The following is a 25136-nucleotide window of genomic DNA, read 5'->3' as shown; positions in this document are numbered from 1 at the left end:
AGGCTTGTTGGATCATAGAGTAGTTCTGTTTTTAATTTTCAAAGAAAATTTCATACTGTCTTCCATAAAGCCTGAGCCAACTTGGGTTTTTAATTGATTTATTTGCTACTTGTCTTCTTTTCCCCTAAGTGCATGCCTTTATTAATACCACATAGCTATCCAGTTGCAGGTGTTGACTACTGACACAGTCATATGACTTTCCCCCATTCCTGCCCCATGGACAGACTCGATTTTTTTCTGCCACACATTCCCAATCCATAGCACAGCTCTGATTAGCTCAGCATTTAGCAGTTTGATTCTGATGACTAAGCACCTGCTGTTTGCAGCTGCGCTCTCCAGTCTCCATCCTGTGATTGCTTTCCTTTTCCTTCACTCATTGATTTTTCTCTTGATTTCACAACTGTCTATTTACTTTTCTTGGTACTGACTAACTCAATGCTAAGTTCTCCTTAGTGTATCACATGCCCCTAAAGAATCTTAAGCCCATCAGATGACCCCAACATCTCTCTCTGTCATAGGGGCTTCAACTTACACAGTTGTTCCTGTGCTCTGTGGTCAGTTCTCATTTAGGACTGCTGTGCTGGAGCTCTCACTCTGGGGATTCTGTGAAGTCTTACTTTTTGTTTTCATGGAGTGCATATTTTGGCCACATCCCAAGGAAGGTACAATGAGGGAAGTAGGTCATTTTTCAAATGTGTTTGTGTATACAAGTGCACAGGCTCATGTGTATGAATATGTGTGCAGGATAGTCACCAACCAGGTGTCATTCTAAGAAATGCTGTCCATCTCTTTACACACAGGGTCTCTCATTGGCCTGGGCTCTCTCAATAGCCTAGACCTTACCAACTGAGCTAGAATGGCTAGTTAGATGTAGGGGTCCTGCTGACTACACATGCATAGTACGGGGATCACATGCATGCTCCCCTTTGCGTAGGGTTTTATGTGGGTACTAGGACTTGAACTCAGATCCTCATGTTCGCACTGTAAACATTTTACCAACTGAGCTATCTCCCCAGCACATGAGACAGGTCATTCTTTATACTATGTGTGTTTGAGAGGATCCTTGTTCCTCTTTCATAGATATTTGCCAGTTTGGTAGCTGGAGAAAGCCGGCTTGAAACTATTCACTTATAAGTTATCTATGCAATATTGTCATTGAAGATTCCCAAGTTGTCTTGATTTCTGTTTTCACAAATACAGGATGAGTAAGTATCTCATACCCAAAATTCTTGGAACCAGAAGGGATTTGCCTTTTGAATTTTTCTTCTGATTTTGGAATATTTGCATATAGATAATGAGATATCTTAGAGATGGAATCCAGTCAAAGCATAAAATTCAATGTTTTATATACCCCTTATACATATATACTTAATTTAATTTTAGGCTATACATCAATGTTCTTGCATTTTGTATTTATTTTGTTTGGAGACAGGACTTAATATGTAGAACAGCCTACCCTGGAACTCTCCATGTAACTTGTCTGACTTGAAACTAGTGATGCTTACCCTAGCCTCCCAACTGCTGGGATTCTAGGCTCCAGCTACTATGTTTGGCTCTCCCCTCCTCCCTCCATTCTTTAAAAATTATATACATAACCAAGAAATGAAATTTCTGACTTTGATGTTAATTCTACATTTCCCTTTTAAAATGTATTGTTTTCCATTCCCTTAACAGTGCATAACTACATAACACTTCTACATCTCCTAGACAGATAGTCTGTAAGAGCCAGAGTTGGTGGCTGAATTCTGGGAAACAGTAAACTCCAGACAAAAATCTCAGAAAGGAGGAGGGGAAGTAGACACAAAGTCTCACCCCTCACCATGAAGCTATTTTAAAGTGATAGTTGTTGGGAGAGGGACAATCCATTTCTTCAGCACAGTGTGACCATACTCCATGTTTTTAGTGGCCCTTTTCTTTTTCTCTTTTGTTTTTCAAAGAGAGAAATAATATCAAGTGAGGTAGGTAAGAACTAGGAGGAACTGGGGATTGGAAAGAATATTATCAAAATATACTCTATAAAATTCTCAATGATTTTTAAAATTCCCTTTACATAGCTTTTCACGAGGGATAACTTATATATTTTAAAAATCACTCCTATTGGTGTAAGGTGGAATCTCAGGGTCGTTTTGATTTGCATTTTTCTGATCACTAAGGACTCTGAACATTTCTTTAGGTGCTTCTCAGCCATTCAAGATTCCTCAGTTGTGAAATCTCAGTTTAGTTCTATACCCCATTTTTGATTGAGTTGTTTGGTTTTTTTTTTTTTTTTTTTTGGTGATTGTTTCTTGAGTTCTTTATATATTTTGGATATTAGCCCTCTATTGGATGTGGGGTTAATGAAGTTTTTTTCCCCAATCTGTAGGTTGCCGATTTGTCTTATTGACTATGTCCTTTATTTCACAGAAGCTTTCCAGTTTCATGAGATCCCATTTATCAATTCTTGATCTTAGAAGGTGAGCCATTGGAGTCCTGTTTAGGAAATTTCCCCTGTGCCAAGGAGTTCAAGGCTCTTTTCCATTTTCCCTTCTATTAGATTCAGTGTATCTGGTTTTATGTGGCGGTCCTTGATCCACTTGGACTTTAGCTTTGTTCAGGGAGATAAGAGTGGATCAATTTGCATTCTTCTACAAACAGCCAGCCAGCACCATTTATTGAAGATGCTTTCCTTTTTCCATTGTATACTTTTGGCTTCTTTGTCAAAGATCAAGTGTCCATAAGTGTGTGGTTTTATTTCGGGTCTTCAATCATATTCCATTGATCAACATATCTGTCTCTGTACCAATACCATGCAGTTTTTATCACTGTTGCTCTGTAGTTAAGCTTGAGGTCAGGATGGTGACTACCCCATCTGTTCTTTTATTGTTAAGAATTGTTTTCACTATTCTGGGATTTTTGCCTTTCCAGATGAATTTGAGAATTGCTTTTTCCATGTCTTTGAAGAACTGTGTTGGAATTTTGATGGGGATTGGATTGAATCTATAGACTGCCTTTGGTAGGATGGCCATTTATTTTTACTATGTTAATTCTGCCAATCTATGAGCATGGGAAATCTGTCCATTTTCTGAGATCTTCCTCGATTTCTTTCTTGAGAGACTTGAAGTTATTGCCATACTTGTTTGGTTAGAGTTACCCCAAGATATTTTATATTATTTGTGGCTATTGTGAAGGGAGCTGTCTACTTAATTTCTTTCTTAGGCTGTTTATCATTTGTGTAAAGGAAGGCTACTGATTTATTTGAATTAATTTTATATCTGGCTACAACCCTGAGATTCCACCTTAAATCAATCAGAATGGCTAAGATCAAAACCACAGGTGACAGCACATGTTGTTGAGGATGTGGAGAAAGAGGAACACTCTTCCATTGCTGGTGGGATTGAAAACTGGTACAACCACTCTACAAATCAATCTAGAGGTTCCTCAGAAAATTGGAAATAGATCTACCTGAAGACCCTGCTATACCACACTTGGGAATATACCCAAAAGATGTTCCACCATGCCACAGGAGCAAGTGTTCCACTCTGTTCATAGCAGCCTTATTTATGATAGCCAGAATCTGGAAACAACCCATATGTCCCATGACAGAAGAATGGATATAGAAAATGCGGTTCATTTACACAATGGAATACTACTCAGCTATTAAGAACAAGGACATCCTGAGTTTTGCAGGCATGGTTCTAGGATAGAACTAGAAAATATCATTCTGAGTGAGATAACGCAAGACTCAAAAGGACATACATGGTATGTACTCACTAATAAGTGGATGTTAGTCAAAAAAATTTACAGAGTACCCAAAATACAGTCCACAGAACTCAAAAAGGTCAACAAGCTGAAGTGCCCAAGTGAGGATACTTCAGTCGCACTTAGGAGGGAAAGTGGACAGGGAGGGGGAGGGAGTAGGGAGGAGAGGGGAACCTGATCTGGTGTTGGGTGAGGGAAAAAGACTGAAGCCCAGAGGGCCAGCAGAAAGAATGGAAACAGGCAACCTCGGAGATAGGAGGTTGGGGGGACCCTCCAGCATGCACCAGAGACCTGGGAGGTGAGAGACTCTCAGGACTCAAAGGGAGGGACCTTAGATGAAATGCCTTACAGTAGGGAGACGGAACTTGTAGATCCCACCTCTAGCAGAAAGACAGGGCATCAAGTGAGGGAGGGGGGGGGCATCCCACAGTCGTAACTCTGACCCATAATTGTTCCTGTCTGAAAGAATTACAGGGAAGGGAATGGATAGGAGCCCGAGGAAAAGAAGGTCCAAGAGACAGGCCCAAAGTAGAATCCAGCTCAAGGGGAGGTCCCAAGGCCTGACACTATTACTGAGGCTATGGAGCACTCACTAAAAGGGACCTAGCATGACCACACTCTGGAAGACCCAACAAGCAGCTGAAAGAGTCAGATACAGATATTTGTACCCAACTAATGGACAGAAGCAGCTGTCCCCTGCTGTTGAATTAGGGAAGGCAGAAAGAAGCTGAGGAGGAGGGAGACCCTGTAGGAGGACCAGCAGTCTCAATTAATCTAGACCCCAGAGATCTCTCAAACACTGGACCACCAACCAGGCAGCACACACCAGCTGATTTGAGGCCCCTAGCACACATACAATAGAGGACTGCCAGGTTTGTGTTCAATCAGTGATAATGCACCTAACCCTCAAGAGACTGGAGGCCCCAGGGAGTTTAGTGGTCAGGTGGGGTGGGGGCTGGGTACATCCAAATGGAGACAAGGGGGTGTGGAGGAGGTAGGGGATGTGGAACAATCAAGAGGGTGGATGCAGGTGGGGGGGAATAAAATATGGAGTGCAAAAAAATTAATTAATTAAAAATATCATTCCTATTTGTTGAGGGTGAAACCAGTGCCTCAAACACTCATACTCTTCTTACATCAGCAGTAGTGTTTTGCTCACCTGTCTTTCTCTAGCCGATTCACAGTTGAATAAGAAAGTACCAAATCGACAGCTATAGAGATGATCCAAAATGGTAATCAAAAAGCGTTCATTGAACTCAAAAGCTGTAGGGAACTAGATTAAAAACAAACAAGCAAGAAGAACATGAAAAGTTGAGTGTATTCTCTCAAGAAAGACAAAATGCATGGTTTCTCACAGACCATGTTGGTCAGTGAGTGTCAAAGGAGGAAATCATTAAATTAAAAGAAACATGCAAATATATATGCACATCATGGCAAGAAAAGTCGCCTGCATTGATGGCAAGAGTAAGTGCTGCCACGCTGCACCTCTGGGAAGGCCAGCAGAGCTGCCATCTGCACAGACCCTAGAGGGCTTAGTTTTGTTTGTTTGTTTGTATTTAATGTAAGACTAATATACATAACTGTCATGTCAAGGAATAAAAAGTAAAAAGTGGCCAAGTTTACTTTTTAAAGTATTAAAAGTTCGCAAACATGCTTACACAAAGAAGCCAAGTAATTGGTCATGCTGCTGGCCATCCACTAGAACAGATAATCCAGTTAAAAATCCAATTTTTTAAACCATATTTGTGTTGAATTCTAAACATACATAGTAGTAGTAATTAAAAAAAATAACTTTCTATGTCCCCCTTGTTGGGATTCAATGAGTATTTTTACTCAGGGCCAGGCCTATGCCATCTTTATTTATGTGCTGCATTATTTTGTAGACAAATTTCAGATGTTATAACACTGTAAACATTGAATGTACATCCGTTTATACATTCTTACCTGTTTTGACATCTGCCACACACAGTCAATAAACTGAAGAAAGATAGGAGATCGGTCAGCATCAGCATGGTTTTTATCACCATGACCTATTCTCTGAAATATTAATGAAGATGATTTAATTCATGGGTATAAAATAGAAAAGGCATATAACTTACAAAATGTTAAAATGTAACTCAGCAACTTGCCTTCTAATGCCAAGCTCAGACAGTAAATTATGAATGTTGCCATGGAAATACAGAGAAACAACATAATAATGGCAATTTTAAAAATTACATGTATGCGTGTGTTTGTTTGCACATGGGCCTGATTCCTACATGTGTATAGAAGTCAGAAGACAACTTTCAAGTGTTGATTCTCTTCTACAATGTGAGTTTCCAGGATTGAACTCATGCCATCAGGCCTGGTAGGAAGCACCTTTAACAACTGAGCCATTTCACCATCTGAATAATGACAGTTCAGTGGGAGGGAGGGATTGCAGGGTATTTACTTAATAAAGTGATAGCTAGGCAAGCATGAGGACCTGAGTTCAATTTCCAGAAGTCATAGCAAAACCAACCAACCACAACCCTGGTGTGTGACCCTGGAGATAGGAGGATTCCTGGGGCTCACTGGCCAGCTATCCAAACCCAAGCAAAGGTCCCAGGTCCCTTTGAGAGTTCCTATTTAATAATAATAGTAATAATAATAATAATAATAATAATAATAAAAACTCTTGAGGAGTGACACTTGAGGCTGACCTCTGGCCTCCAAATTTATGTGTACACATATATACACATATATGTGTATATACACATATATACACACAGCTATGTGCATACTAACATACTAACACACCCATACACTAGGCTGGGCAGTGGTGGCACATATCATTTGAGAAATTTGGATGAATGCTAACAGGTGACCAAATGGTATTTTTATTAGTATGATATATGTATCCTCTGAGAATCACCAAGGAGCTGGGTAACAGATAAGGTTCAGCAGTTAAGAGCACTTGCTACTCTTACAGGTCATCTAGGTTCCTTTACCAGCACCCACAGGGTGCCTAACAACTAGCTATAACTGCAGTCCTAGGGAATCTGATGCTCTCTTCTGGCTTCCAAGAATATTGCATGCATCTGGTGCACAAACAAATGTGCAGACAGCCCCCACCCCCAATAAATAAGTCTTCTAAAAGGATGCTCATTCAAAGGGTATCCATTGACAAGACTCAAGAATTTGAATCGGAACCATTTCTCAAGTTGTTTTTTTTTTAAATGTGTGTCCGAGAATAATAAAAACCCTCATGTAAAACCCTACCATTCTGTGAAGTACATTTATTCCCAAGAGTTGTAATATTAGCTCAGAGAGAACTGTCATCCTATCTTCTTTTGTGAAATTTTAATTTAAACATTTTTTATTTTATTTTTTTTCTGAAACCAATTTTGCTTTATAGCCTAGGCCTGGAATACTGAGTAGCCTTGGCTAGAACTAACTCCAATCTTCCTGCCTCAGCCTCCCAAGTGTCAATTTATACATTCCTCTGCAGGCTTTATTACATTGCTTTCAAGTCTAACTAGAAGAGTACAGATGGATGAACATATGGCTTAACCTAAGGCCTTACAGGTTTTTGAAATCATGAAGGGGGTTTCATATGCTCTTCATGGGTGGTTTTTTTCCCAGACAAGGCCTGTGTAACCCTGGCTAACTTGGAATTTGCTATTTAGACTAGGCTGGCTTGGAACTCATTGAGGTCCATCAGCTTTTGCCTCCTTAGTACCATCTTGCTCGACAACTTCTTATACAGTACAGAAACCAATTTTTTCAAATCCCAACTGATTTCAAAGGGCAGCTTTTAGTGTGTTTACTTACAGATGCAAACTTATGTCCGAAACTTATCCACTCTTTCTGTACCAATATCTCGAAGCCTTCAATACTTCTGTAGAAACTATCCAGCATCAGCATGGCCAGGGACGTCAGCTGAGCAGTCCTGTCCCATCCATCACTGCAGTGTACTAGCACTGAGCTCTTTCCTGAAGAAACTTTGTCTGCAACTTGAATGGCACCGGTCAGAACAAGCTGGCAAAGAAAAACATGTAAGTCAGTAGGAAGCAGCAGGGAGCATGGATACTACGTCAATGTGTAGAACAACACTCAAACTTTTAAGGAAAATAGTTATACCACCTCACATTCAATCTAGTATTATATGAATTCTGTATCTTCTCAAGTGCTTAACAGTTACTCGAATATTTTTGTCATTTTGAGTTGATTTTTAAAAACATATTATTGTGTGCATATTTGTATATAACTTCTTGTATGTGTGGGTATGATACCATACCGCATTTGTGGAGGTCAAAGGACAACTACATGCTCAGATATGCATTGTGGTTATTTTAACTAATTCAAAGAAACTAAAACAAAATACTGAAACTTATTCAAAGAAATGTTGGAGTATGTGAACCATCTGACAAATAGAAAATATCAAAGGTCATTATTTTTACATAAATTCTCAAGAGACAAGCGAACATGAAAGAAAGTAAGGATACCAATGGATGGCAGGCCATTAAAAGCACATGTGCAGAGGTCAGTAGCCCTAAAATGACACCCTGAACACCCTTCCAGTTCTGTTTGCAGTATTAACTTGATGCACTTCTGCAGAAAGTGCTACCTCTGGGAAGCATAACTAATATTCTAGATTACTGGAGCCCAATTTAATAAAATTTGTGTTCTAGCACACTCTAGAGGCCACTCTCCCCAAAGATGCATCTCTCACTTACAATAAAAAGGCAATTATTTTAGAAAATATTATATGCTTTCCAATTATTTATTCCCACGAACATTATGACTTGGAGCAACTATAACTATCTACTTTTTAAACTACATTGTGAAAACAAGTAATCCAGCACTTCTGTGAAAAAGGAAGTGGCAGGCTCTAGCCAGTAGTTCTTACTAATGAAGATAAGGAATAGACAAGAAGTTTCCTAAGAGGCCTTGAGAACCTGAGAAGAGATGAAAATGGCATGCCCCAGAGCTTACAGAAGAATATAGCCCAAGTGCTGCACCTGCTCTACTATCCTCAACTGATGTGAGAAACACTGAGGTGCATGTCCTTCCCCGTGCCCACGTGGGCTGCCCAGCCTTCTCAGTTACATGAGTTTCTGTGGAAGTGACTCATGTGAAAGAACAGCCATAATTTCTTTTGTTGCTTCTAAATCCCCCTCACCTGAGAAAAGGGATCAGTTCGACTTGCATCCAGTCTTCTTTCTGCTGCAGGATAGGAGCCTCCCCCACCTCCCTAAGGTTTCTGATACATGTCTATATGCATGTATTCATTCTCTCTCCCTTCCCGCTCCTCACTCCCTCTTTCTTCTCCCTTTCTACTTCCCCTATTTCTCTAAAAGAAAAAAAAAGAGATGAAAATATTCCACTTTGCAGAAAGAATGAAGAAAAAAAGTTGGAAGGCATTTATAAATTCCCCTGGATTCTTTAATTGGGCTTCTGAGCATTTCCTCATGTTATTAGCAAACACAAGACCTGATTTACTTTGTGACAGCACTTCATTATATAGATGTAACTTTTCCTCTACAGTCAAGTTATTTACAACAATTTTCTACTGATGTAAAAATTCCAATATACTACACTTTCAAAATTGTGATGCTTTCCTGAATAAAACATCTAAGTTCTTTCTCTGAAAACAGGCAGAAGTATCCCAAGACTTAAAAGTTATTTATTAAATTCATATGACTTTTCACTGCTTCCTCTTTTATCTAGCCCTTTTTGGGAGTTGGGGGCTACTGTTAGCCTGTGTGTGCAGGTGTATGTGGGTGTAGGTGTATGTGTAGGCCCAACGTTGACTCTGAGCAACTTCAAGTCCTTTTTATTTATTCCTTAGTTCTTAACCTAGTGCCCTTTTCTTTTCTACACTTCCATTCAGGATACTACATTATAATCAGTTGCCACAATTAATTATTTTGTAATCAAATTTTTGAGGATGGTAAATTTAAAAAGTTAGAAAGGAAAATATTTAAAAATACAAGATAAAAAGTATAATCTCACTAGAGAACACTGTATCTTAATAATTTATACGCTTAAAATATGCTTTCAGTTGGTTGTTTACAAAACTATATGGTTTTTAAAAATGCCAGTCTGCTAACATAGTTTCTAACACCTGTACTTTAAAAAGACTAGTTTTATGTTTCTATTGGGACAAATGATTGATTGAATATAATTACAATGCAAAACCTAGTCTTTAAAATTAGTCAGTAATAAATTGTTAAAAGGAAAATGACAAAGAAAGTGCACCTCTGTCTAGGTCTCTGAGGGATACACCTAATAATAGTTGAATAATAAATTGGCTATTCCTAAATAAACCCACATGAAACTATTACTGACAAGATTGGAAGAGACAGCTTTACAGACTCTAAAAATAAGATATAATGATGTTATAAAATCTTCAATTTAGCTAAGCAAATTATAAGAAACATAAAGCTATCCAATGTAGAATCTTCTACTACAGTCTCACTTAGAGCATACAATTTTTAAATATTTAAGGAAAAATATAACCTTCAAAATATTTATTCTTCTTTCTATACTTGCACATATTTTTAAAGTATACTTGCCTTGATGTGTTCTAACCAATGAGTAGACTCCAAACTGGACAACCAATGAGATTCTTCTATGTTGGGATAAACAATATCTTTTACTTTTTTTAAAGATTCTCGCATAACGTGAATATTATGAATGTCTAAGAAAGAAAGTTCTGCATTCTGATATGCATCATCACTTTCATATCCTCCTCCTGTTGCCTAAGAAACAACAAGATTAGAATCACATGGGTTTTGTAGTTTATCAGTAACTTACTTAGCCAAAATATCTCATGTACATTCAAAATTTTTTCCCAAACCTCTCTCATTTACATAGTTAATGAGATTTTTTGACTTCCTATCCAGTACAAATCCTTAGCAACCTGAGTTATACTTCGAGCTAGAGAAAAATATGAAAGGCTGGCAATTTCCTGGTGTGTGTGGGGATGGGGAGTGGCCGACAACTGAATTTATTAGCTGTATTTCCTTCAAAATGTTCTATAATCATTACCTTTTCTAGATCTGGGAAAGCAAGAATAGCTTTGAAAAGTCCTCTTCCAACAATTTTGTGGTTATTATTGCACTGTTTGGGGAAGAGGTCGTCATATTGGTATGGCAGTGGGCACTCTAACATTGTGAACATTCACATAGGCTATAATGTGTTAGAGGAAAAACAGTTTTTGGAGTTAGACATGGGGCCAACAGCTTAGCTTCAGTCTCTTGTCACCTAATGATCTAGTGCCAGACACTAAACTTGAAGCACCAGTGTCCTGTCCTGTAAAACAGGGTTCACTACGTAGGTCTAACAGAGTAAAAAGAGCCAGACTCTCTTACAATGGCTAACAGTGACCACCATCTGATGAGGCTCTGTGACATGCTTTGTAATTTTACCTCTTATAGGAATGCTACAAAACAGATGTTACTATCCACATTTGGAAAATTTGAAGCAGAAACTAAGATGTTCATCCATTCCAAAATTATGCAAGTAATAAACAGAATTTACTTCTGCTTTGATGTCAACCTAGGAACCCTTTCCACAGTATCCCCACCATCTTTTCACTATATAAACAGCAAGGACAGCTGCACATACTGGGCCCACAAGGTTCTAAGATGGACAAGACAGCAACTACCTACTGTATCAAGCACGAAATTTTGTTGCTGTTGTTTTGTAGTACACATATGGAACTCAAGACCTTGTACATGTGAAGTAAGTGGCCTACTATTGAAACACTTAATAGTGTTCTTAATAGTACTTAATCATTTTCACTTGCCAGAGTGAACTTTACTTCACCACAACATTGTGAAAAGTATCCATTTCCACAATCATGAAAAATGACATTATGGCTTTGTTTAAAAACATAGCTGTATCTCCTCCTCCTGCGGGTATTTTGTTCTCCCTTCTCAGAAGGACCAGAGTATCCACACTTTGTTCTTCCTTCTTCTTGGACATCATTTGATATGTGAAATATGTCTTGGGTATTCTAAGCTTCTGGGCTAATATCCACTTATCAGTGAGTGCATACCATGTGTGTTCTTTTGTGATTGGGTCACTTCACTCAGGATGATATTTTCCAGTTACACTCACTTGCTTAAGAATTTAATGAATTCATTTTTTCATAGCTGAGTAGTATTCCATTGTGTAAATATACTACATTTTCTGTATCCATTTCTCTGTTGAGGGACATCTGGGTTCTTTCCAGCTTCTGGCTATTATAAATAGGGCTGCTATTAATATAGTGGAGCATGTGTCCTTATTACATGCTGGGGAATCCTCTGGGTATATGCCCAGGAGTGGTATAGCAGGGTCCTCCGGAAGTATTATGCCCAATTTTCTGAGGAACCACCAAACTGATTTCCAGAGTGGTTGTACCAACTTACAATCCCACCAGTAGTGGAGGAGTATTCCTCTTTCTCCACATCCTCACCAGCACCTGCTGTCTCCTGAGTTTATGATATTAGTTAGCCACTGCGACTGGTGTGAGGTGAAATCTAAAGGTTGTTTTGATTTGCATTTCCCTGATATTTCAAGATATTGAACATTTCTTTAGGTTTTTCTCAGTTTGTCAGCCATTCATTATTCCTCAGTTGAAAATTCTAAAGGGTGGAGCAGAGTCTGAGGGAAAGACCATCCAGAGACTACCCCACCTAGGGATCCATCCCATATACAGTTACAAAACCAATACACTATTGTGGATGCCAACAAATGCTTGCTGACAGGAGCCTGATATAGTTGTTAGCTAGGAGGCTTTGCCAGTGCCTGACAAATACAGAGGGGGACACTCTCAGCCAACCGTTTAAGGGAGCACAGGGTCCCCAATGGAGGAGCTAGAGAAAGGATCCAAGGAGCTGAAGGGGTTTGTTATTCCCATAGGAGGAATAACAGTACAAACAAATCAGTACCCCCAGAGTTCCCAGGGAAAAAACCACCAAACAAAGAGTACACATGGAGGGACCCATGGCTCCAGCTGCAAATACAGCAGAGTATGGCCTTGTTAGACATCAATGAGAGGAGAGGCCCTTGGTCCTGAGAAGGCTCAATGCCCCAGTATAGGCGAATGCCAGGACAGGAAAGGAGGAGTGGGTGTATTGGTGAGCTGGGGGTCGGGGGAGACGGGTTAGGGGATTTTCAGGAGGTACCAGGAAAGGGGGCAACATTTGAAATATAAATAAAGAATATATCTAATAAAAAAAACCTTTAATGCTTATTCACAAGAAAAAAAAAACCATAGCTCTATGTTGCTTAAAGGTTTTTGAAATGTTATGAGATGATAGATAAAGTTGAGCCCTTAAAGAAAAAGTTAAACACTTCTAAGATTTTGAAGAGATACTAACTTTAGACTGCTTCCAGGAGGAGCACAGGGAAACACCTGCATTGGGACTGAAGAGAAAAATGGAAGGCAAATGTGCCATCCCCACAATATCAAAGATAGGGAGATAAGCTTGGAGATAGAGTTGGAACAGCAAAACAAACACGAGTGTCTCTGTTGCCCCAGGGTTGCTTATAGAGGTTCTTTATAGTAGAATAGGACTATCATTTGTACTTCAAACCTGGGAATCTATGGGTAAGGCCAGAGGTCTCAGTCTCCAAACACTCTAGAGGAGAAAGCATATTTAGGCATGGATTCTGGGGCTAGATGGTGTCAGATCTCCTGGAGCTGGAGCTACAGGTAGTTGTAGGTGCCCTAAAAGAGCTGTAAGTGCTCTTAATCACAAAACCATCCCTCCAGTGTCTATTTGACATTTAAAAAGAGCTTTCTTTGCCAATAAGTCAGCAGACAGATGTATCCCCTTCCCCTCTTTCTGGCTGTTCATGCTTTGTGGATGGTCAGGGTTACTGGCATCTGCCTGGCAGTAGCATCTCTGCAAATTGCAGGCAGAGACCTGGGAATTAAGAGCTGGGTTACTTTAGCTACCTTGGCAAACCTATACATAATGCAGTGACATGCTCATGCTCTCACAAATAGAGGGCCTGCTCCTCTGCATGTTTGGCAGATACATAATTATGGTGTTTTCAGAGACGCTTGGCATTGGAGTTCCCTTCATAAATAACTGAGCATGAAGTGTCAAAAAAAGCAAAAGAAAAAATACGTGTTTTAGTCATTGCCAAAGTTTCTGGCAAAACTTAGCACAGCCCTACTTTAATCCAACAAAGTGCTCTGCCCCAAAATAGAAGCCATGTGGTGCTAGATCTTACCAACCCTGGGTTTTGTTTAATTGAAAATGATGTGATGTTATTGATTACATATAAATACACACAAGGGAGGAACAATAATGAGGGGCAAAGAGAACAGAAGTCAACAAGGGTAAAAATTAGTCAAGCACAGGCTGAGTTCCCCAAAGTTCAAATTCTCTATCTTTGGTAACGTTTGAAGTCTTCCCTTTGGGTTTTCTTTTTTCAACAAAACGGAACAACCCAAATTACCTAGAACGCTATAAAGAGCTCTGGATATAAGACAATTAGTAGAGAGACAGAGCCCAGACCTAGAGTGCTTGAAGGCTTAGGTGGTTTGGTTTGGTTTTTCCCTTTCATATTTTCCTTTTCATTCATAAGCAGACTAGAACCAGAGGCTTGTTTCCCTAACATTAAAAAGCAATTCAAGAATTGTGTTGCTATAATGAACTTTAGAGTTTAATATAACTAAGGTATTCATTTCATACACTTTAATATTTAAAATATTTTTCCTAAATATTTTAATGTTACATCCTACCTACTTCAGGCTAAGTAAGTACATGGAAATATTGTATTTTATACATCTGTTCACCCTGAATTATATATGAAGGATAATGGAATTCAAAATATATAAAAATAAGGATAACCCAAGAAGAAATTTAGATTTAATTTCCTAAATATTTTACTTATAATTCTTCATTGATTTTCCAATTTAATTTCATGACTGTTTTACAGAGAAGTTTGAAGTTATTTCTACATAACCCCCAACTGTGCTAACAAATAGCTCATCTACAGCATGCATGAGGCCAGGGCAGGAAGCCTAGGCACAGGTAGCAGTGTGCAGGACAGCTGAGCCACACACACACAGCCACACTCTAAGACACCCGAGGGGGGACAGACTTCACACGCATTTCATTTCGGAAATTGCTGCATCTATCTGGGCTGCTCAAGGACTTGCTTTGCTTTCAGGTTCTTATGATGGGTTCTGAATAATTAAAGATGTCAGATAAATGACCTTGGGATGATTAAAGCATTAAAGATGATGAAATTTAAGCCTGCAGTTGAAGAGAATAAAGTTGAAAGACAGAATCTGGGAGTGAGCAACTTGGGGCAGGCTTGCTTGCAAGCATTTGGAAACCACACAGGTAAAGATGGAAGAATCAAAAAATACAAAAGCAGAAACCAAAGTATCTTAAGCCTATAATCTCAGTTCATGAGAGGCTGAGGCTGGAGGACCGCCACTAATTCCAAGACAGCCTACACTAAACAGTGAGACCCTGTCTAAAACAATCAACCGACCAACAAAACCACAAAGCAAACATACCAAACAATTCTTCCCCACAAAGTCCACACAGCAAGGTAGGCTTAGAAAGGCAAGAAGACAACTGAAATTTGCTTTTCAAAAAAATCAACTTCTGTGTCTATGACTATAAAACTCATACATGGACCTACTCATATCTTCAACTATCTTATATAATGACAATTTATGAATACAAGTGGTATACATGAGGGAGTCTTCAGATAAAATGATAAACTTCATATTAAATAGTAGCAGTTTCCTACAATTACCTGAAGATACCGCACCACTTCACACAATGAAGGTGATCATACATAGATGCAAGGGCTCCAAAGACTATGTTTTGCATAAGGTTACAGACAAAACCCACTTTCATTACAGTTCTAGACATGCCTTTAAAGGAAGGTTTGCTTTGGCCTTAGCCTCTCAAATACTGAGATTATAGACTTAAATACTTTGGATCCTCCTGCCTCTGCCTCCTTGGTGCTAGCATATTGGTATTACAGGTATATTTGACCATATTAGGCTTTAGTTATTGTTCATTCATTCTTTCTTTTTTTGAGGCAGGGTCTCAAGTAAGTCAAGTTGGCCTAGAACTCACTATGAAGCTGAGGATGGTCAGGAATCCTCCTGTCTCCATCTTCCCATTGCTGGGATTAGAACCCAATGGGACTTTAAAAATAATTACATGAAAATTCAAAATAAATGCACATATTGGTTGATATATTCTGGAAATGAATTCATGGTGAACACTGCAGTTCATATGTAAGGTAGGTCCCCATTGACTACACTCACCTTGTTGGCCACTGCATTTACACTGGGTCGTGCATCATAAATCGTGAGCTTAGAAGTTTGTTTGTTAGTTTCCCTGATTACATCCAGGTATTTCTCGTCATCTTTGTTTCTTTTACCACTCATACCGACAAGAGGCTGACTGCAGCGCATAATGACCATCTTGTTTTCTTGGTGAATCCACGACAGTACCTACGGTAGTTCAGAAAGTTTAATCATTTCAAAAGTTTAATCATTTCAAAAGTTTAGCTCATTTATAATTTTCACTGTGTGTGGCATCAGAACACACATTTAACAATTGCTCAGAAACAATCAGAACAGCCAGTTTACCAGCCTTTTTTTCAAATTAACACTATTAATGCTTACCAGAACAAAGCTGAATTATTAAAAGGCTGTAGAAAGTCTCTACTGTTACTGGAATTTGGTAGCTTGTATTGGGCTTGTTATTATACAAAAACATGAAAAGTACGTGAAGGGCTAAGCAATCAGTGCGTTACCTATGGAGGTAACCTATGTCTATAGGTTCTTTCCCCAACAGTCACCTTTCTAAATGCAACATAGGAGGAAGAAGATACAAAAGAAGCAAAGAAGGATTTCAGTGGCTAAGATAGCTACATTCTCTACTGTAAAGTCTGCATCCCCAATGCCTAGAAGGACATATGTGGCCTGTCCTCAGACCCAGTCTTCAACTGACTGGCAAGCTCATTGATGCTGAGTTTCTCAGCTTCTCAAAGCATATGAAAACCTCTGCAGATAAATGTTTGCTGATAACATATATCATGAAAATTACTGAGCTGTATGCTGCAGGTGCTTTCTTAGCACAGCTGGATAACTATAATAGACAGCAGTATTTAATAGATTCTTCAAATTGGCTAATAGAATTGAGTGCTCCCAATGCAAAGCAATGATAACTATCTGAGGTGATAAATATGCCAGATAGCTTGCTCTGGTAAGTATGTATTATATACATATACTGACATAGTACACTGATCCCTATACACCTATAGCGGTTTCAGTTGCACCTATAACTACAGTGTGCAACTGAAAAAGTCAACTGTGAATGTTTGTGAATATGAAGGCAATAAAGAGAGCAAGCAGCTCTCCTGGAGCGCTACCCTCGGGCATGGAGCTTAAGGTCCTCTCTGGTCAGATGAAGAGAATAATGATGGCCTCAGATGACTGCTGGGAAGACAAAAGGAAGAATGCCCATAAAGTATGCAACAAATGTGAGCTCACATTACCTTCTGGAGGCAAGCTCCATAGCCAGCAAAATCAGTTCCCAAAATGATAAAACATAGACGTGAGGATGAATGAACATGACCATTTGGGCTCACTTAATATGTAATCAAATATTCTGATAATTTTGACATTATTCCTCTGTAATAGCACATGACAAACATGAATGCTTAGAACATACAAGTTTAATATGATGCTTGTGTTTCCCTTCTGAGAAATTGTCACACAATAAGAATGTGTGTTTGTTCCCAGGAGAAATATCTGAATTCTTGTGTCATGCTAGAGACCAGTTAAATACACGGTAGCCCATGCCAAGGAGACTCAGATCTTTAGAAGCCCTGGGAAATCCACTGGCTTACAGTAACCTTCACCTTCTAACCCACACTGTGGGCTCAGATCTGCCCATCTACTTCCTTTGACCCTTATTTCAACAGTGATGGCAAACATGAGACCACTTTTAAACAATCACAATGTTACACATGCCATGTGGGAGACTTGAAAATTAAGTCAGGCCAAAAGCAAATCCCATCTTCTCTTCTCTCTGCACTATCATCTTAGGAAATGCCACTCTTTACAAAGCTGTAAATTCTACAGTTTAGAGGGCGTAGGGGAAGGACTCTGGCATTTTGTAAATGTGTGTATATGTGTGTGTATGTGTGTGTGTATGTGTGTATTTTGCCTGCATGTATGTCTATTGCACTCACATGCATGCCTGCTTCCTTCAGAGGGCATTGATTCCCTGGAATTGAAATTACAGATTATTCTGAGCCACCACTTGAGTGCCAAGAATCAAACTCTGTTCTGCTGTAAGAATATCTTAAACTCTTAACCACTGAGTCATCTCTCTAGCTCTCTGGATACCTTTAAAAATGGTATTTGATACAGAAATGTCTATGTACAAATTGTGAGAGTACTTTATTTTAAATTATCTACTTTATATTGTTCCTATTAAGATTAATATTGAGAAGCCATGGATAATTAAAATGTACATAAAAATATAGTCACTAAAATGTTTATCACAGGAGATTGGAGAAAGATGGCTCAGTGGTTAAAATCACTGGCTGTTCTTTCAGAGGACCTGGGTTCAATTTCTAGCACCCACACAGCACTTTACAACTGTAACTCCACTTCCATGAGATCTGACACTTTTACACAGACACACATTCAGGCAAAAAAAAAAAACAAAAAACAAAAAACAAAAAAGCAATGCACATAAAATAAAAAATAATTAAAAATTTAAAAAATGTTTATCATATTATTTATCTTTTACTTTTAGAATTCTCATTTATTTATTTATTTATTTATTTATTTATGTGTGTGTGTGTGTGTGTGTGTGTGTGTGTGTGTGACTAGGCACATATATTCCACAGAGGATGTGCAGAGGTTAGAGAACAAATTACAGGAATCAGTTCTCTCCTTCTACCAAGTTGGTACCAGGGATAAATGCAGGTTGTCAGGTTTAGCAGCAAGTCTTTATTCACTGAATAATCTCCCTGCTCACATAGCATTGTTGATAAAAGCAAAAATTCATAAAGGATATAGAAATCTTATAATAGAAAACTTATTAAATCACTGCACATCTAGAAAAGTTATGGTTAAGATATATTGCTGGGGAAGAAATGCATAAAGACTAATTGACTGCACAGAAGGAAGTCCAGAGGGATATGCGCAACATGGTGGTGCTGCTTCTCAACAGGGGCAGGATGGTGTTTGCTTACCAGTGTTTTCTAAATGTCTCAAATGAGCACCATATTCCTTATTCATTAACACTATCTATAAAATGAAGACAAGCCTGTGTGTTTGAGAAAAGGAATGTGCATTCATGAACAGAAACATAATGCAAGTGCATGACTTCACTAAGCAGTGGTATTTTATTACAATGTACACCTGATTTTTGTTTAAATGAGATATTTCTTTCCAACTATTTTTATATTTTTACATTTAAAAACTTAAAGAACGCTTTTCGCTGCACGGAAGCCACTTCAGAACTCGGCTTCCCGCCAGTCAGGAGAGACTCACCCCCATCTTGATCCCGGGCTCCAGAGATCGGTCAGACTGAGGTACACAAACATAATCCTAGGCCCAACACCGCAGGGGTCTGAGCCAGACGGGCATTGGCCTGCACCCAGGCCCTGGGCTGTTCGGGTGGCCATCGGGGCGCCAACCCAGCCAGGAGTTTTTTTTTTTGCCCCGGCCGGCGCACGGGCCGCCATTTTGCCTACAGGAGCCAGAGTGCTCTGGAGGGCAGAGACTGCTAACAAGCGTAGCCTGAGGCTAACAAAACGGGGGTCTAGGCCCCAAAAGGCACAGGACTGACCCCAAGAACTGGGCGGCTTGGTGGGCCATCTGTGTGTCAACCCGCCCAGGAGGTTATTAGCACAACAGACTCTCCTGGTGCTTTCGGGGAGCGCGGACGCGCACGCCCGCCATCCGGGTCACCTGGCGGACCCAAATAACAGACATAGCCCTAGGGGAACTTTGCTCGGACCTTGGCCTCCCAGGCGTTTGCCTGGACTCAGGGCCCAGGCGACAAGGCTAACCTAGTGTGCGCCAGCCCGGTTGGGGAAATCGGCTGCCCAGCGGAGTGAGCGGAGCACAGGGGAGGTCACAGCAACATTCACCTTCGGAGCTCCCTGGGGGTGCACACGGGTTCCACCTGGTCCACAGACACAATCTGGGGCAAGGCCTCAGGCAGAAGCCCTCAGGTCAACTCTCTCCACTTCAGATCAGCCTGGGTGGCCGCCACATCTCCAGGTCCCTCAAGAGGCTAGTGGGGGCTTCCGGGCGGCCAGCTGGGAGAAGTTGGTGTGCTCCAATAAATCCTGCGGGCCCCAGCGGGAGCCTTCAGGTGCCTGCTTCGGGATCTGAACAGCCTGGACAACAGCACCCTGTATACAGGCAGTGCAGAGTGTAAGCTGTGCACCAGAGGCCAACGGGGAAGGGGCAGCTTGCACTGGTGAGTCCAGCACTGACAAGACCAAGTAACACCAGTGAGAGCTAGATGGCAAAAGGCAAACGCAGGAACGTCACTAACAGAAATCAAGGCAATATGGCAACATCTGAACCAAATTCTCCTCTACCAGCAAGTCCTGGATACCCCATCACACCAGTAAAACAAGATTTGGATTTAAAATCACTGGTCATGATGCTGGTACAGGAACACATGAAGGACATTCAGGAGAAAATGGATCAAAAGTTAGAAGCCCTTGCAAGGGAAACACAAAAATCATTGAAAGAAATCCAGGAGAATACAAAAGCCAACAAGGAGGAAATGCAAAAAACACTTAAAGAAATACAGGAGAACTTTGCTCAACAGGCTGAGGTCATGAAAGACGAAACACAAAAATCTCTTAAAGAAATACAGGAGAACTTTGGTCAACAGGCTGAGCTCATGAAAGAGGAAACACAAAAATCTCTTAAAGAATTACAGGAAAACACAAACATGCAAGGGAAGGAGCTAAGCAAAACCATCCAGGATCTAAAATCAGAAGTAGAAACAACTAAGAAAACTCAAAGGGAGACAACTTTGGAGATAGAAAGCCTTGGGAAGAAATCAGGGGACAGAGATGCAAATATCAACAACAGAATACAAGAGATAGAAGAAAGAATCTCAGATGCTGAAGATTCCATAGAAACCATGGACTCAACAGTTAAAGAAAATGCAAAATGCAAAAAGCTTGTAACCCAAAATATCCAGGAAATCCAGGACACAATGAGAAGACCAAACCTAAGGATTATAGGCATAGATGAGAGTGAAGATTTACAACTTAAAGGGCCAGCAAATATCTTCAATAAAATTATGGAAGAAAACTTCCCTAACCTAAAGAGAGAGATGCCCATGAATATACAAGAAGCCTACAGAACTCCAAACAGACTGGACCAGAACAGAAATACTTCCCGTCACATAATAATCAAAACACCAAATGTTCTAAACAAAGAAAGAATATTAAAGGCAGTAAGAGAAAAAGGCCAAGTAACATATAAAGGAAGACCTATCAGAATCACAGCAGACTTTTCACCTGAGACTATGAAGGCTAGAAGGTCCTGGGCAGATCTCATGCAGACTCTAAGAGAACACAAATGCCAACCAAAACTACTATATCCAGCAAAACTCTCAATCATCATAGATGGAGAAACTAAGATATTTCACGACAAAACCAAGTTCACCCAATATCTATCCACAAACCCAGCCCTAAAAAGGATAATAGGAGGACAACACCAATACAAGGAGGGAAACTCCACCCTGAAAAAAGCAAGATAGTAACCTTTTATCAAACCCAAAAGAAGTTAAGCAATCAAATTTAAAAAATAACGTCAAAAATGATAGGAAGTAACAATCACTATTCCTTAATATCTCTTAACATCAATGGACTCAATGCCCCAATAAAAAGACACAGACTAACTGACTGGATACGTAAACAGGACCCTACATTTTGCTGCTTACAGGAAACACACCTCAGGGTCAAAGACAAACACTACCTTAGAGTAAAAGGCTGGAAGACAATTTTACAAGCAAATGGTCTCAGGAAACAAGCTGGAGTAGCCATTTTAATATCAGATAAAATTGACTTTCAACCCAAAGTCATCAAAAGAGACTCTGAGGGACACTTCTTGCTGGTCAAAGGAAAAATACAAGAAGAAGAACTCTCAATCCTGAACATCTATGCTCCAAATGCAAGGGCACCCTCTTTCATAAAAGAAACTTTATTAAAACTCAAAGCACACATTGCACCTAACACAATAATTGTGGGTGACTTCAACACTGCACTTTCCTCAATGGACCGATCAGGAAAACAGAAACTAAACAAGGACACAATGAAACTAATTGAAGCTTTGGACCAATTAGATTTAACTGATATATATAGAACATTCTATCCTAAAACAAAAGAATATACCTTTTTTTCAGCACCTCATGGTACCTTCTCCAAAATCGACCATATAATTGGTCACAAGACAGCCCTCAACAAATATAAGAAGATAGAACTAATCCCATGCCTCCTATCTGATCACTATGGAATAAAAGTGGTCTTCAATAGCAACAGAAACAACAGAAAACCCACATACATGTGGAAATTGAACAATACTCTACTCAATGACACCTTGGTCAAGGAAGAAATAAAGAAAGAAATTAAAGACTTTTTAGAACACAATGAAAATGAAAACACAACATACCCAAATCTATGGGACACAATGAAAGCAGTGCTAAGAGGAAAACTCATAGCCCTGAGTGCCTCCAAAAAGAAAATGGAGAGAGCATACATTACCAACTTAATGACACACCTGAAAGCCCTAGAACAAAAAGAAGCTATTTCACCCAGGAGGAGTAGAAGGCAGGAAATCATCAAACTCAGGGCCGAAATCAATCAAGTAGAAACAAAGAGAACCATACAAAAAATCAACAAAACCAGGAGCTGGTTCTTTGAGAAAATCAACAAGATAGATAAACCCTTAGCCAGACTGACCAAAGGGCACAGAGAAAGTATCCAAATTAACAAACTTAGAAATGAAAAGGGAGACATAACAACGGAAACTGAGGAAATCCAAAAAATCATCAGATCCTACTACAAGAGCCTGTACTCAACACAACTGGAGAATCTGGAGGAAATGGACAATTTCCTTGACAGATACCAAATACCAAAATTAAATCAGGACCAACTAGACCATCTAAACAGTCCCATAAAGCCTAAAGAAATAGAAGGAGTCATAGAAAGTCTTCCAACCAAAAAAAGCACAGGACCAGATGGTTTCAGTGCAGAATTCTACCAGACCTTCAAAGAAGAGTTAACACCAATACTCTTCAAACTATTCCACAAAATAGAAACAGAAGGAACACTACCCAATTCCTTCTACGAAGCCACAATTACGCTGATACCAAAGCCACACAAAGATCCAACAAAGAAAGAGAACTTCAGACCAATTTCCCTTATGAACATCGATGCAAAAATACTCAACAAAATTCTTGCCAACCGAATCCAAGAACACATCAAAACGATCATCCACCATGATCAAGTAGGCTTTATCCCGGGAATGCAGGGTTGGTTCAATATACGGAAATCCATCAATACAATCCACTACATAAACAAACTCAAAGAACAAAACCACATGGTCATTTCATTGGATGCTGAAAAAGCATTTGACAAAATTCAGCATCCTTTCATGCTTAAAGTCTTGGAGAGAACAGGAATTCAAGGCCCATACCTAAACATAGTAAAAGCAATATACAGCAAACCGGTAGCCAGCATCAAACTAAACGGAGAGAAACTTGAAGCAATCCCACTGAAATCAGGGACCAGACAAGGCTGCCCCCTTTCTCCTTATCTTTTCAATATTGTACTTGAGGTACTAGCTCGGGCAATTCGACAACATAAGGAGGTCAAAGGGATACAAATTGGAAAGGAGGAAGTCAAACTATCATTATTTGCAGACGACATGATCGTCTACCTAAGTGACCCAAAGAACTCCACTAGAGAGCTCCTACAGCTGATAAACAACTTCAGCAAAGTGGCAGGTTACAAAATCAACTCAAGCAAATCAGTGGCCTTCCTATACTCAAAGGATAAGCAGGCTGAGAAAGAAATTAGGGAAATGACCCCCTTCACAATAGCCACAAACAGTATAAAGTATCTTGGGGTGACTCTTACCAAACATGCGAAAGATCTGTATGACAAGAACTTCAAGACTCTGAAGAAGGAAATGGAAGAAGACCTCAAAAAATGGGAAAACCTCCCATGCTCATGGATCGGTAGAATCAATATAGTTAAAATGGCCATTTTGCCTAAAGCACTATACAGATTCAATGCAATACCCATCAAAATCCCAACTCAATTCTTCACAGAGTTAGAAAGAGCAATTATCAAATTCATCTGGAACAACAAAAAACCCAGGATAGCTAAAACTATTCTCAGCAACAAAAGGAAATCTGGGGGAATCAGTATCCCTGACCTCAAGCAATACTACAGAGCAATAGTGTTAAAAACTGCATGGTATTGGTACAGTGACAGGCAGGAGGATCAATGGAACAGGATTGAAGATCCAGAAATGAACCCACACACCTATGGCCACTTGATCCTCGACAAAGAGGCTGAAAACGTCCAATGGAAAAAAGATAGCCTTTTCAACAAATGGTGCTGGTTCAACTGGAGGTCAGCATGCAGAAGAATGCGAATTGATCCATCCTTGTCTCCTTGTACTAAGCTCAAATCCAAATGGATCAAGGACCTCCACATAAAGCCAGACACTCTGAAGCTAATAGAAAAGAAACTGGGGAAGACCCTTGAGGACATCGGTACAGGGAGAAAGTTTCTGAACAGAACACCAATAGCGTATGCTCTAAGAGCAAGAATTGACAAATGGGACCTCATAAGGTTACAGAGTTTCTGTAAGGCAAAGGACACCATCAAGAGGACAGATCGGCAACCAACAAATTGGGAAAAGATCTTCACCAATCCTACATCAGATAGAGGGCTAATATCCAATATATATAAAGAACTCAAGAAGTTAGACTCCAGAAAACCGAACAACCCTATTAAAAAATGGGGTACAGAGTTAAACAAAGAATTCTCACCTGAAGAACTTCGGATGGCGGAGAAGCATCTTAAAAAATGCTCAACTTCATTAGTCATTAGGGAAATGCAAATCAAAACAACCCTAAGATTTCATCTTACACCAGTCAGAATGGCTAAGATTAAAAATTTAGGAGACAGCAGGTGTTGGAGAGGGTGCGGAGAAAGAGGAACACTCCTCCACTGCTGGTGGGGTTGCAAATTGGTACAACCACTCTGGAAATCAGTCTGGCGGTTCCTCCGAAAACTGGGCACCTCACTTCCAGAAGATCCTGCTATACCACTCCTGGGCATATACCCAGAGGATTCCCCACCATGTAATAAGGATACATGCTCTA

At 39.8% G+C, this 25136-nt stretch overlaps 1 protein-coding gene across 4 annotated transcripts in view; it reads right to left on the bottom strand.

Annotated features, from left to right (window-relative positions):
• Mtm1 (myotubularin 1) overlaps window positions 1–25136 on the bottom strand; it is a 108124-nt gene that overhangs the window by 12556 nt on the left and 70432 nt on the right. For all 4 annotated transcript variants that reach the window (XM_052170658.1, XM_052170657.1, XM_052170659.1 and 1 more), the window contains 5 exons: window positions 16004–16192; window positions 10278–10463; window positions 7531–7737; window positions 5683–5775; window positions 4898–5011 (listed from right to left, as the gene is read on the bottom strand). In XM_052170658.1, coding sequence (XP_052026618.1) covers window positions 4898–5011; window positions 5683–5775; window positions 7531–7737; window positions 10278–10463; window positions 16004–16192 — 789 coding nt within the window. The remainder of the gene's footprint in view (window positions 1–4897; window positions 5012–5682; window positions 5776–7530; window positions 7738–10277; window positions 10464–16003; window positions 16193–25136) is intronic.

Source organism: Apodemus sylvaticus, chromosome X (assembly GCF_947179515.1).
Source record: "Apodemus sylvaticus chromosome X, mApoSyl1.1, whole genome shotgun sequence".
NCBI lineage: Eukaryota > Metazoa > Chordata > Mammalia > Rodentia > Muridae > Apodemus > Apodemus sylvaticus.
The sequence above is the reverse complement of the archived record's forward strand: the minus strand, read 5'-3'. Positions and strand labels throughout refer to the sequence as shown.